Source organism: Oncorhynchus kisutch, unplaced genomic scaffold (genome assembly GCF_002021735.2).
Source record: "Oncorhynchus kisutch isolate 150728-3 unplaced genomic scaffold, Okis_V2 scaffold1179, whole genome shotgun sequence".
Taxonomy (NCBI): domain Eukaryota; kingdom Metazoa; phylum Chordata; class Actinopteri; order Salmoniformes; family Salmonidae; genus Oncorhynchus; species Oncorhynchus kisutch.
In genome coordinates, this window is record NW_022263124.1 from 56,371 (window position 1) to 69,350 (window position 12,980).

Below are 12,980 nucleotides of genomic sequence, written 5' to 3' on the forward strand. Positions count from 1 at the left end.
CAACTCGGGCAGTTGCCTTCCTGTAGCTGTCCTGCAGGTGTGATGTTCGCATGTACTGATCCTGTGCAGGTGTTGCCACTCCGAGGACAATCAGCTGTCCGTCTTGTCTCAATGTAGCGCTGTCATAGGCGTCTCACAGTACGCATTTATTGCCCTGGCCACATCAGCAGTCCTCATGCCTCCTTGCAGCATACCTAAGGCACGTTCACGCAGATGAGCAGGGACCCTGGGCATCTTTATTTTGGTGTTTTTTCAGAGTCAGTAGAAAGGCCTCTTTTGTGTCCTAAGTTTTCATAACTGGGTGTTTCATCTCTTGTGGTTCATTGAACAAGCATGGGAAACAATGTTTAAGCCCTTTACAATGAAGAACTGCTCCGCCCATACCGTAAGGCTCTCCAGAGGGTAGTGAGGACTGCACAACGGATCACCGGGGTAAACTACCTGCCCTCCAAGACACCTACACCACCCGATGTCACAGGAAGGCTAAAAATATCATCAAGGACAACAAACACCCGAGCCACTGCCTGTTCACCCCGCTATCATCCAGAAGGCGAGGTCAGTACAGGTGCATCAAAGCGGGGACCGAGAGACAGAAGCTGGTTTTCAATCTCAAGGCCATCAAACTGTTCAACAGCCATCACTAACATTGAGTGGCTGCTGCCAACATACTGATTCAAATCTTTAGCCACTTTAGTAATGGAAAAATTGATGTAATAAATGTATCACTAGCTACTTTAAACAATGCCACATTATATAATGTTTACATACCCTACATTACTCATCTCATATGTATATATTGTACTCTATACCATCTACTGCATCTTGCCTATGCCGTACGGCAGTCTCTCATTCATATATTTTTATTTACATATTCATTACTGATTCATTCCTTTACACTTGTGTGTATAAGGTAGTTGTTGTGAAATTTTTAGGTTAGATTAGTTGTTAGATATTACTGCATGGTCGGAACTAGAAGCACAAGCATTTCGCTACACTCGCATTAACATCTGCTAACCATGTGTATGTGAACAATTCAAATTTGATTTGATGTGGGTGGGCCTGGCACACTTGAGAGCCAAGCCCTGCCAATCAGAATGAGTTTTCCCCACAAAAGGGCTTTATTACAGACAGAAATGCCCCTTAGTGTCATCAGCTGTCCGGATGGCTGGTCTCAGACGATCCCACAGGTAAAGAAGCCGGTTGTGGATGTCCTTGGTTGGCGTGGTTACACGTGGTCTGTGGTTGGGAGGCCGGTTGGACGTGCTGCCAAGTTGGAGGCGGCTTATCGTAAAAAACTGAACATTAAATCCTCTGGCAACAGATCTTTTATTTCAGCTCATGAAACATGGGATCAACACTTTACAAGTTGTGTTTATTTTTGTTCACTACAGTTTACTCATGTTTCCCTATGAAAGTGTAGGAGTAGTACCGCAACCTGTCCAGTAAATGGCAAGGTGTAGGCCTGTTCAAAGCACTCAAACTGGATTCTGTGACATGTGGATCAGATTAATGTCATCAGATAATTTTCAGAACAAACTGTTTATAAACTCAGATCGATCTGATCATGGATAAATGATCACAGAATCCAAATCATTCAGACCCCCCCCACCCCCACCAAAAAAAGGTTTCAAAGCAGCGCCAGAGGACGTCTCCCTCTGTGACAAATGTAGTGCTTTAATCAAACATTTTACTAGAGTCCACACTTGCAGCTTTAGATTTAATTCCTCCATGAACAAATTGTCAGAAACTAAAAGTCCCGTTTTCAGGACCCTGTCAATCAAAGATAAATTGTAAAAATCCAAATAACTTCACAGATCTTCATTGTAAGGGCTTAAACATTGTTTCCCATGTTTGTTCAATGAACCATAAACATTTAATGAACATGCACCTGTCGAACGGTCGTTAAGACACTAACAGCTTACAGACGGTAGGCAATTAAGGTCACAGTTATGAAAACTTAAAACACAAAAGAGGCCTTTCTACTGACACCAAAATACAGAATCCCAGGGTCCCTGCTCATCTGAGTGAACGTGCCTTAGGTATGCTGCAAGGAGGCATGAGGACTGCAGATTACCAGGGCAAAATATTGCAATGTCTGTACTGTGAGACGCCTACGACAGCGCTATATTGATGCAAGACGGACAGCTGATCGTCCTCGGAGTGGCAGACCACGTGTGACAACACCTGCACAGGATCGGTACATGCGGACATCACACCTGCAGGACAGGTACAGGAAGGCAACAACTGCCCGAGCTGCACCAGGAACGCACAATCCCTCCATCAGTGCTCAGGCTGTCCGCAATAGGCTGAGAGAGGCTGGACTGAGGGCTTGTAGGCCTGTTGTAGTAAGGCAGGTCCTCACCAGACATCACAGGCAACAACGTCGCCTATGGGCACAAACCCACCGTCGCTGGTCTAGACAGGACTGGCAAAAAGTGTTCTACATTGACGAGGTACGGTTTTGTCTCACCGGGGGTGATGGTCGGATTCACGTTTGAGCGTTACACGAGGCCTGAACTCTGGAGTGGGATCCATTTGGAGGTGGAGGGTCCGTCATGGTCTGGGGCGGTGTGTCACAGCATCATCGGACGGAGCTTGTTGTCATGCAGGCAATCTCAACGCTGTGCGTTACAGGGAAGACATCCTCCTCCCTCATGTGGTTCCCTTCCTGCAGACTCATCCTGACATGACCCTCCAGCATGACAATGCCACCATCCATACTGCTCGTTCTATGCGTGATTTCCTGCAAGACAGGAATGTCAGTGTTCTGCCATTGCCAGCAAAGAGGTCGGAACTCAATCCCATTGAGCACGTCTAGGACCTGTTGGATCGGAGGGTGAGGACCATTCCCCCCAGAAATGTCTGGGATCTTGCAGGTGCCTTGCTGGACGAGTGGGGTAATATCTCACAGCAAGAACTGGCAAATCTGGTGCAGTCCATGAGATGCACTGCAGTTCTTAATACATCTGGTGTCCACAACAGATAGTTACTTTTGACCCCCCCCTTTGTTCCTGGACACATTATTCCATTTGTTAGTCACATGTTTGTGGAACTTGTTCAGTTTGTTGTTGAATCTTATGTTCATACACATTTTTGTCCATCAAGTTTGCTGAAAATTACAAAGCTGACAGTGAGGATGTTTTTTTCCCCTGAGGTTAGTTGCTTGACAGTCCTAAAATGTCAGAACGCTAAGTGTTTCTTGAAATTGTTGGAAACCTTGATACCAAAAAAAGCAAGTCACCAGCCAGGCTTAAGAACAAATTCATATTTATGTCTCTAGATGTTGTACAAAGTGAGAGCTTAAGAACCCCTTTATAAAATCTATTGAAGTTCCTGTCAGGGGCTTCTGCGAGTGCAACCTCATTGTGGTCAGGTAGAAATGGATTGTGCAGAAGACCACATTGAGAGTTGACATAAGGAATGTCTGAACGACTTCAAGTGGAGTACTTTTCACAGCTGAAATAAATGAACGCATATGATTGCATCCATGTGTCTGGCCAGACCAACATTGTAGAACAGTCAGAATGTATCAAGTTGATTTAATGTTTCTGAATAAGGCCAAGGAGAAACTTCAGCGTCCCTGGGACAGGTTAGTGACAGGTAATGGGACGATGAGTTACACTGCATTCACATTTAGGCATTGGTGGAAAAAGGCAGATTACTGTAAAGCAAACAGCCTACACTAAGGGACAGGTAGTGTATGAACATATGAGGGAGCTCTGACAAGTTAGAAAACTTTAGAATTTGAACTACCAGAAACAAATCCGTTTAGACAAGTGTATAACAAAAACGCAAATTCCCTTTTACTCCAGGCCCACAGTCTGTTACCAAACAGCAAGCACATGGTAGGCAGAAGAGATTATATTTTAAGGACAAGGTTTTTTGAAAGTCAAATGGTTTATTGAGCAAATCATGCAAGAGTAGCAGGAACACCAGGCTAAATCAAAAGCATAACCGTAGAACCTAAAAGTGTGTCAGCAATATCGCTACATACAGAAGTCAATTTAGTCGTATGTTTATAAAAACGATTCATAACATTGTATCATCCACCTCTGTATACAATTTGCATGACGATGTACAAGTGAAGGAGATCCTCATTTCAAACAAGTGCATTAGTTCACACATTTCCCCACCTCAGTTACTGTGCCTCTTGCAGAAAAGGGTAAAGGTAACAGGGATAAGACGATTAAAGAGTTGGCCAAACCAAATTATGATCTCCCTAGTTGAGTGGTCGGGCCGTCTGTTCAAGGCTTGTCGCTTCTGCTGAGGCGCCGGGGCCTGCCGCTTCTGCTGAGGCGCCGGGGCCTGTCGCTACTGCTGAGGCGCCGGGGCCGGACGCTTCTGCTGAGGCGCCGGGGCCGGACGCTTCTGCTGAGGCGCCGGGGCCTGTTGCTTCTGCTGAGGCGCCGGGGCCGGACGCTACCGCTGAGGCGCCGGGGCCTGTTGCTTCTGCTGAGGCGCCGGGGCCTGTTGCTTCTGCTGAGGCGCCGGGGCCTGTTGCTTCTGCTGAGGCGCCGGGGCCGGACTTTACACTTGACATGGCATTGTGGCCAGTAGCTTCTGCTGACGTGGCATTGTGGCCAGTAGTTTCTGCTGACGTGACATTGTGGCCAGTAGCTTCTGCTGACGAGGCGCGGGGGCCTGTCGCTTCTGCTGAGGCGCCGGGGCCTGTCGCTACTGCTGAGGTGCCGGGGCCGGACGCTACTGCTGAGGCACCGGGGCCTGTTGCTTCTGCTGAGGCGCCGGGCCCTGTTGCTTCTGCTGAGGCGCCGGGGCCTGTTGCTTCTGCTGAGGCGCTGGGGCCGGACTTTACACTTGACATGGCATTGTGGCCAGTAGCTTCTGCTGACGTGGCATTGTGGCCAGTAGCTTCTGCTGACGTGGCATTGTGGCCAGTTGCTTCTGCTGACGTGGCATTGTGGCCAGTTGCTTCTGCTGACGTGGCATTGTGGCCAGTAGCTTCTGCTGACGTGGCATTGTGGCCAGTAGCTTTAGCATTTGGACCAGACACCACACTTGCTTGGGCATAGGATCCAGTTGGTTCAGGTCCAGTGTAGGCAGGATGCCCATGAGCGTTACCTAGGAAACAAAGAAAACATTGTGGTGAAATGCCAGCCTTCATTTGGATCGGAACTAGACCTGTGATTTGACCTGAATTAGTGTAAAGCAAAACGCACCTTTAAGTGTAAAACAAGTTATCCCTCCAATTAGCAGGCAACAAATCCAAGAAACACTACAAAACAGTCAGACAGTTAAACATAAATAACCAGTGAACACTTTAAGACATGGTAAACCAACCAGATGAACGCATTGAAAAACTAACCTCAAAGAGAGTCCAAAAGTCACAGCCATTTTAGTGATCAAAACCACAACAGTATTCAAGAACTAATTCTCGACAGCCTGCCAGAATATCCCGGTTGCTATTTCTAACAGCTGTTTTGGTTGCACCTCATAAAGGAATCCCAGACCCTTCTACCCTGGCTGGCTAATTATGTACAGCTGTCAGCCAATGAACTTAATTTCCATTGGTTCAATTTCCCAAATGTGATTAGGTGCAGTCATCCGTTGCCGTATGGTGAACAACAGAGGGAGAATTGGACGACAAAAGAAAGAGACCAAATTCAGTTCAACAACTTACAAAAAAACAGACAATTGATGAACGCATATTACATTTCATACATGTTCAGTCGTCTGTAGCTGCCAAATTCTGATCTTTTTACCAATCAGGTCAGCCATTTTGCCAGCAATTGTGATTGCGTCCAAACAGACTTCAGCCACTTTCCAAAGCTTAGATGTTGCTGAAGTCTGCCAGATCTTACATCGCCTTGATAGGTATTTTAAGTATCAGCTAACCACATCATATGTCAGAGGATGACACAGTTGATGTTGTGGCACGCAACCATTGGTTGTTGCGTTGCCTCACTTTAGCTGTAGAAACTGACCTATTGCTGTGTTACACAGGGAGCCCAATTCTAATCTTTTTTCCAATTATTAATGTTTTGAGCAATCACATCAGATCTTTTCACATCAGATCTTAGTCAAAAGACTAATTAGTGAAAAAAAAATATCAGAATTGGGATGCCTTGGTAATGCAGCCTATGAGGGAGTTCTACTAACCTGAACCGACAGCTAGTCTTACTGGGGTCCGACAAAAAAAATACTTGGCAATTTACATATGTTAATGCATTAGTGTGTTTGTGCATCTGTTACACATACACACAACCAGTAGTTCACATGGGGGAGAGGCGTTGTGCCGTGAGGGGTTCCTTTGTTTTTTTAATCCCGGTTAGCTGGTCTCCTGCGCTATATGGAAGGGAGTTCCAGCCAATCATGGCTCTATAACACTGTGCGTTTCATTTGTTCTTGATTTGGGGACTGTGAAAAGACCCCTGGTGGCATAACTGGTGGGTTAAGTGTGTGCATGTTGACTATGCAAACAATGAGGAATTAAAAGAAATGCAGTCAACCTTTCCTCAACTACCAGAAACAAAGGTAAACAAATGAGTTTGCACAAGTGGTGTGATCCACAATCCCTTTTCCTCCAGACCCAGTCTGTCCCTAATCAGCAAACATATGGTAGGCAGAAGAGAAACCCACATTTAAAGAGAAGGCATTTTGGAAGTCAAATTGTTTATTGAACAAATCATGTAAGAGTAGCAGGAACACCAGGCCAAATCAAAATCATAACCGTACAACCTAAGTGTCAGCAATAGTGGCCAATTCAGAGGTACATTTTTGTCGTATGGTGAAGGAGTTCCTCATTTCAAACAAGCGCATTAGTTTGCATAATTCCTCACCTCAATTACCTTTGCCCTTTTCTTCAAATGGAGGCACAGTAACAGGAGAAAGACGATTAAGGAGTTGGGCAAACCAAATTATGATCTCCCTATCTAGCTTGTTGAGGGGTCGGGCCGTCTGTGCAAGGCCGGCCGCTTCTGCAGAGGTATGGCTGGCAGTTGCTTCAGCAGAGGCGCGGGGGCCGGCGGCCGCTACTGCAGAGGTATGGCTGGCAGTTGCTTCAGCAGATGCGCGGGGGCCTGCGGCCGCTTGTGCAGAGGTATGGCTGGCAGTTGCTTCAGCTGAGGCGCGGGGGCCGACAGCGGCTTCAGAGGTATGTTTGGCAGTTGCTTCAGAAGAGGCGCGGGGGCCAGCTGCTTCTGCAGAGGTATGGCTGGCAGTTGCTTCAGCTGAGGCGCGGGGGCCGACAGCGGCTTCAACAGAGGTATGTTTGGCAGTTGCTTCAGCAGAGGCGCGGGGGCCAGCCGCTTGTGCAGAGGTATGGCTGGCAGTTGCTTCAGCTGAGGCGCGGGGGCCAGCCGCTTCTGCAGAGGTATGGCTGGCAGTTGCTTGAGCTGAGGCGCGGGGTTCGACGGCCGCTTCTGCAGAGGTATGTTTGGCAGTTGCTTCAGCAGAGGCGCGGGGGCCAGCCGCTTCTGCAGAGGTATGGCTGGCAGTTGCTTCAGCTGAGGCGCGGGGGCCTGTGGCCGCTTCTGCAGAGGTATGGCTGGCAGTTGCTTCAGCTGAGGCGCGGGGGCCAGCCGCTTCTGCAGAGGTATGGCTGGCAGTTGCTTCAGCTGAGGCGCGGGGGCCGACGGCCGCTTCTGCAGAGGCATGGTTGGCAGTTGCGGCATTTGGACCCTGCGTCACACTTGCCAGGCTATTGTAGCCAATAGCTTTAGCATTTGGACCAGACACCACACTTGCTTGGGATCCAGTTGGTTCAGGTCCAGTGCAGGCAGGATGCCCATAAGCGTCACCTAGGAAACAAAGAAAACATTGTGGTAAAATTCCAGCCTTAAGCCATTGGAACTAGACTGTGATTTAAATTACTTTGAACCAAAACGCACCTTGAAGGGTAAAACACGTTATCCCTCCAATTAGCAGGCAACAAATCCAAGAAACACTATAAAACATTGACAGTTAAACATAAATAAACAGTAAACACTTTAAGACAAGGTAAACCAATCAGATGAATACATTGAAAAACTAACCTCAAAGAGAGTCCAAAAGCCATATTAGTTATCAAAACCACAACCGTATTCAGAACTAATGCTAGACAGACACCCTGCCAGAATATCCCTGTTGCAATGTCTAACAGCTGTTTTGGTTGCACCTCATAAAGGAATCCCAGACCCTTCTTACCTGAATGACTAATTATGTACAGGTGTCAACCAATGAACTTAATTTCAATTGGTTCATTTTCCCAATTGCGATTAGGTGCTCTTGATTTCATGCAGCTGGTGTGCACTGGTCTGCTGGAGGGTGGAGTTTACACATCATGGACCAATCCGACAGTTTTAAAGAGTGAACTCTACCCACCCATTCCAGATTGAGCCAATTGCAAAGATTTGTTTTGTACCCCATGGGGGATTCCAACATACACTGCAAGGGGAAATAGATGTCAGAAATGCAGTGTTTTATCACTGTAAGCTATCTGTCCAGAACCATATTTGCTTGCAATGCACATCATTGTATTATCAAATCATGCCAGTGGACTTCTGGTAAGTATGCTTTAGTGAGCAAGTGTTGGGATCATGTGCAACTATGTTTATCCTCACCGAAAATGAATGCTGTATTGATGAGTCATTTCCCTCCACGCACTACTTCTCACCTGAATGCATTTTATTTTATTTTAGGGGGTTGGGCAAAAGCTGAAATTGGGGTTGAGAGTTACCCTTTTATATATTGAACAAAACTGTCAATGCAACATGCAATAATTTCAAAAATGTTACTGGGTTACAGTTAGTTTAAGGAAATCAGTAAATTGAAATCAATTCATTAGGACCTAATCTGTAGATTTCAAATGACTGGGAATACAAATATCTGTTGATGGCAGAACTTTTTTTTAAAGGTAGAGGCGTGGATCAGAAAACCTGTCAATATCTGGAGTGAACAACATTTGCCTCATGCAGCACAACACATGTCCTTTGCATAGAGTTAATCAGGCTGTTATTTGTGGCCTGTGTAATGACAGAAACAAGAGAACACCTCACTGACCATTTTACTCAGTGTAGCAGAGCTGGTTAGGCTGTTAACATGTTATCTATAGCGTTCTTGACAAACAATGACTTATGTTGTCTACGTTTACTGACATCGGTCATATTCAGCAGATGTTGCACATTTGTAAATGCATCAGTTGTTCTGCGTTCTGTCACACAGATGAGAGTGCTCTGAAATCGGAGTAGATAGCCAGAGTGAATTTACCAACGCTATCAAATCAAATTTTATTTGTCACATACACAAGGTTAGCAGATGTTAATGCGAGTGTAGTGAAATGCTTGTGCTTCTAGTTCGGACAATGCAGTAATAACCAACGAGTAATCTAACCTAACAATTCCAAAACTACTACCTTATACAAACAATTGTAAAGGGATAAAGAATATGTACATAAAGATATATGAATGAGTGGTGGTACAGAACGGCATAGGCAAGATGCAGTAGATGGTATCGAGTACAGTATATACATATGAGATGAGTAATGTAGGGTATGTAAATATTATATTAAGTAGCATTGTTTAAAGTGGCTAGTGATATATTTTTACATCAATTTCCATTATTAAAGTGGCTGGAGTTGAGTCAGTATGTTGGCAGCAGCCACTCAATGTTAGTGGTGGCTGTTTAACAGTCTGATGGCCTTGAGATTGAAAAACAGCTTCTGTCTCTCGGTCCCTGCCTTGATGCACCTGTACTGACCTCGCCTTCTGGATGATAGCGGGGTGAACAGGCAGTGGCTCAGGTGGATGTTGTCCTTGATGATCTTTATGGCCTTCCTGTGACATCGGGTGGTGTAGGTGTCCTGGAGGGCAGGTAGTTTGCCCCCGGTGATGCGTTGTGCAAATCAAATCAAATCAAATCAAATCAAATTTATTTATATAGCCCTTCGTACATCAGCTGATATCTCAAAGTGCTGTACAGAAACCCAGCCTAAAACCCCAAACAGCAAGCAATGCATGTGTAGAAGCACGGTGGCTAGGAAAAACTCCCTAGAAAGGGCAATACCTAGGAAGAAACCTAGAGAGGAACCAGGCTATGTGGGGTGGCCAGTCCTCTTCTGGCTGTGCCGGGTGGAGATTATAACAGAACATGGTCAAGATGTTCAATGTTCATAAATGACCAGCATGGTCGAATAATAATAAGGCAGAACAGTTGAAACTAGAGCAGCAGCACAGTCAGGTGGAAGTTGAAACTGGAGCAGCAGCATGGCCAGGTAGACTGGGGACAGCAAGGAGTCATCATGTCAGGTAGTCCTGGGGCATGGTCCTAGGGCTCAGGTCAGTTGAAACTGGAACAGCAGCATGGCCAGGTGGACTGGGGACAGCAAGGATTCATCATGTCAGGTAGTCCTGGGGCATGGTCCTAGGGCTCAGGGCCTCCGAGAGAGAGAAAGAAAGAGAGAAGGAGAGAATTAGAGAACGCACACTTAGATTCACACAGGACACCGACTAGGACAGGAGAAGTACTCCAGATATAACAAACTGACCCCAGCCCCCCGACACATAAACTACTGCAGCATAAATACTGGAGGCTGAGACAGGAGGGGTCAGGAGACACTGTGGCCCCATCCGAGGACACCCCCGGACAGGGCCAAACAGGAAGGATATAACCCCCCCCACTTTGCCAAAGCACAGCCCCCACACCACTAGAGGGATATCTTCAACCACCAACTTACCATCCTGAGACAAGGCTGAGTATAGCCCACAAAGATCTCCGCCACGGCACAACCCAAGGGGGGGGTCGCCAACCCAGACAGGATGACCACAACAGTGAATCAACCCACTCAGGTGACGCACCCCCTCCAGGGACGGCATGAGAGAGCCCCAGCAAGCCAGTGACTCAGCCCCTGTAATAGGGTTAGAGGCAGAGAATCCCAGTGGAAAGAGGGGAACCGGCCAGGCAGAGACAGCAAGGGCGGTTCGTTGCTCCAGAGCCTTTCCGTTCACCTTCCCACTCCTGGGCCAGACTACACTCAATCATATGACCCACTGAAGAGATGAGTCTTCAGTAAAGACTTAAAGGTTGAGACCGAGTTTGCGTCTCTGACATGGGTAGGCAGACCGTTCCATAAAAATGGAGCTCTATAGGAGAAAGCCCTGCCTCCAGCTGTTTGCTTAGAAATTCTAGGGACAATTAGGAGGCCTGCGTCTTGTGACCGTAGCGTACGTATAGGTATGTACGGCAGGACCAAATCAGAGAGATAGGTAGGAGCAAGCCCATGTAATGCTTTGTAGGTTAGCAGTAAAACCTTGAAATCAGCCCTTGCTTTGACAGGAAGCCAGTGTAGAGAGGCTAGCACTGGAGTAATATGATCAAATTTTTGGGTTCTAGTCAGGATTCTAGCAGCCGTATTTAGCACTAACTGAAGTTTATTTAGTGCTTTATCCGGGTAGCCGGAAAATAGAGCATTGCAGTAGTCTAACCTAGAAGTGACAAAAGCATGGATTAATTTTTCTGCATCATTTTTGGACAGAAAGTTTCTGATTTTTGCAATGTTACGTAGATGGAAAAAAGCTGTCCTCGAAATGGTCTTGATATGTTCTTCAAAAGAGAGATCAGGGTCCAGAGTAACGCCGAGGTCCTTCACAGTTTTATTTGAGACGACTGTACAACCATTAAGATTAATTGTCAGATTCAACAGAAGATCTCTTTGTTTCTTGGGACCTAGAACAAGCATCTCTGTTTTGTCCGAGTTTAATAGTAGAAAGTTTGCAGCCATCCACTTCCTTATGTCTGAAACACATGCTTCTAGCGAGGGCAATTTTGGGGCTTCACCATGTTTCATTGAAATGTACAGCTGTGTGTCATCCGCATAGCAGTGAAAGTTTACATTATGTTTTCGAATAACATCCCCAAGAGGTAAAATATATAGTGAAAACAATAGTGGTCCTAAAACGGAACCTTGAGGAACACTGAAATTTACAGTTGATTTGTCAGAGGACAAACCATTCACAGAGACAAACTGATATCTTTCCGACAGATAAGATCTAAACCAGGCCAGAACATGTCCGTGTAGACCAATTTGGGTTTCCAATCTCTCCAAAAGAATGTGGTGATCGATGGTATCAAAAGCAGCACTAAGGTCTAGGAGCACGAGGACAGATGCAGAGCCTCGGTCCGATGCCATTAAAATGTCATTTACCACCTTCACAAGTGCCGTCTCGGTGCTATGATGGGGTCTAAAACCAGACTGAAGCATTTCGTATACATTGTTTGTCTTCAGGAAGGCAGTGAGTTGCTGCGCAACAGCCTTCTCTAATATTTTTGAGAGGAATGGAAGATTCGATATAGGCCGATAGTTTTTTATATTTTCTGGGTCAAGGTTTGGCTTTTTCAAGAGAGGCTTTATTACTGCCACTTTTAGTGAGTTTGGTACACATCCAGTGGATAGAGAGCCGTTTATTATGTTCAACATAGGAGGGCCAAGCACAGGAAGCAGCTCTTTCAGTAGTTTAGTTGGAATAGGGTACAGTATGCAGCTTGAAGGTTTAGAGGCCATGATTATTTTCATCATTGTGTCAAGAGATATAGTACTAAAACACTTGAGCGTCTCTCTTGATCCTAGGTCCTGGCAGAGTTGTGCAGACTCAGGACAACTGAGGTTTGGAGGAATACGCAGGTTTAAAGAGGAGTCCGTAATTTGCTTTCTAATAATCATAATCTTTTCCTCAAAGAAGTTCATGAATTTATCACTGCTAAAGTGAAAGTCATTCTCTCTTGGGGAATGCTGCTTTTTAGTTAGCTTTGCGACAGTATTAAAAAGGAATTTCGGATTGTTCTTATTTTCCTCAATTAAGTTAGAAAAATAGGATGATCGAGCAGCAGTAAGGGCTCTACGGTACTGCACGGTACCGTCCTTCCAAGCTAGTCGGAAGACTTCCAGTTTGGTGTGGCGCCATTTCCGTTCCAATTTTCTGGAAGCTTGCTTCAGAGCTCGGGTATTTTCTGTGTACCAGGGAGCTAGTTTCTTATGAGACATTTTTTTT

The 12,980-nt window shown here is 45.9% G+C and overlaps 1 protein-coding gene across 7 annotated transcripts in view; it reads right to left on the bottom strand.

Moving 5' to 3' along the window:
- Window positions 1-8,125, bottom strand: part of LOC116365171 (probable GPI-anchored adhesin-like protein PGA18) — a 37,429-nt gene extending 29,304 nt beyond the window's left edge. Inside the window, exons 1-4 of one of the 7 annotated variants that reach the window (XM_031817883.1) lie at window positions 5,324-5,472; window positions 5,178-5,233; window positions 4,777-5,079; window positions 3,523-4,440 (exon numbers count right to left, since the gene is read on the bottom strand). In XM_031817883.1, coding sequence (XP_031673743.1) covers window positions 4,220-4,440; window positions 4,777-5,079; window positions 5,178-5,233; window positions 5,324-5,352 — 609 coding nt within the window. In that variant the 5' untranslated portion in view covers window positions 5,353-5,472 and the 3' untranslated portion in view covers window positions 3,523-4,219. Of the gene's footprint in view, window positions 1-3,522; window positions 5,080-5,177; window positions 5,234-5,323; window positions 5,489-6,609; window positions 7,758-7,847; window positions 7,904-7,991 lie in introns of those variants that run through there. The other 6 variants (XM_031817872.1, XM_031817880.1, XM_031817884.1 and 3 more) reach the window with 6 other exon arrangements.
- Window positions 8,126-12,980: the final 4,855 nt, after the last annotated feature.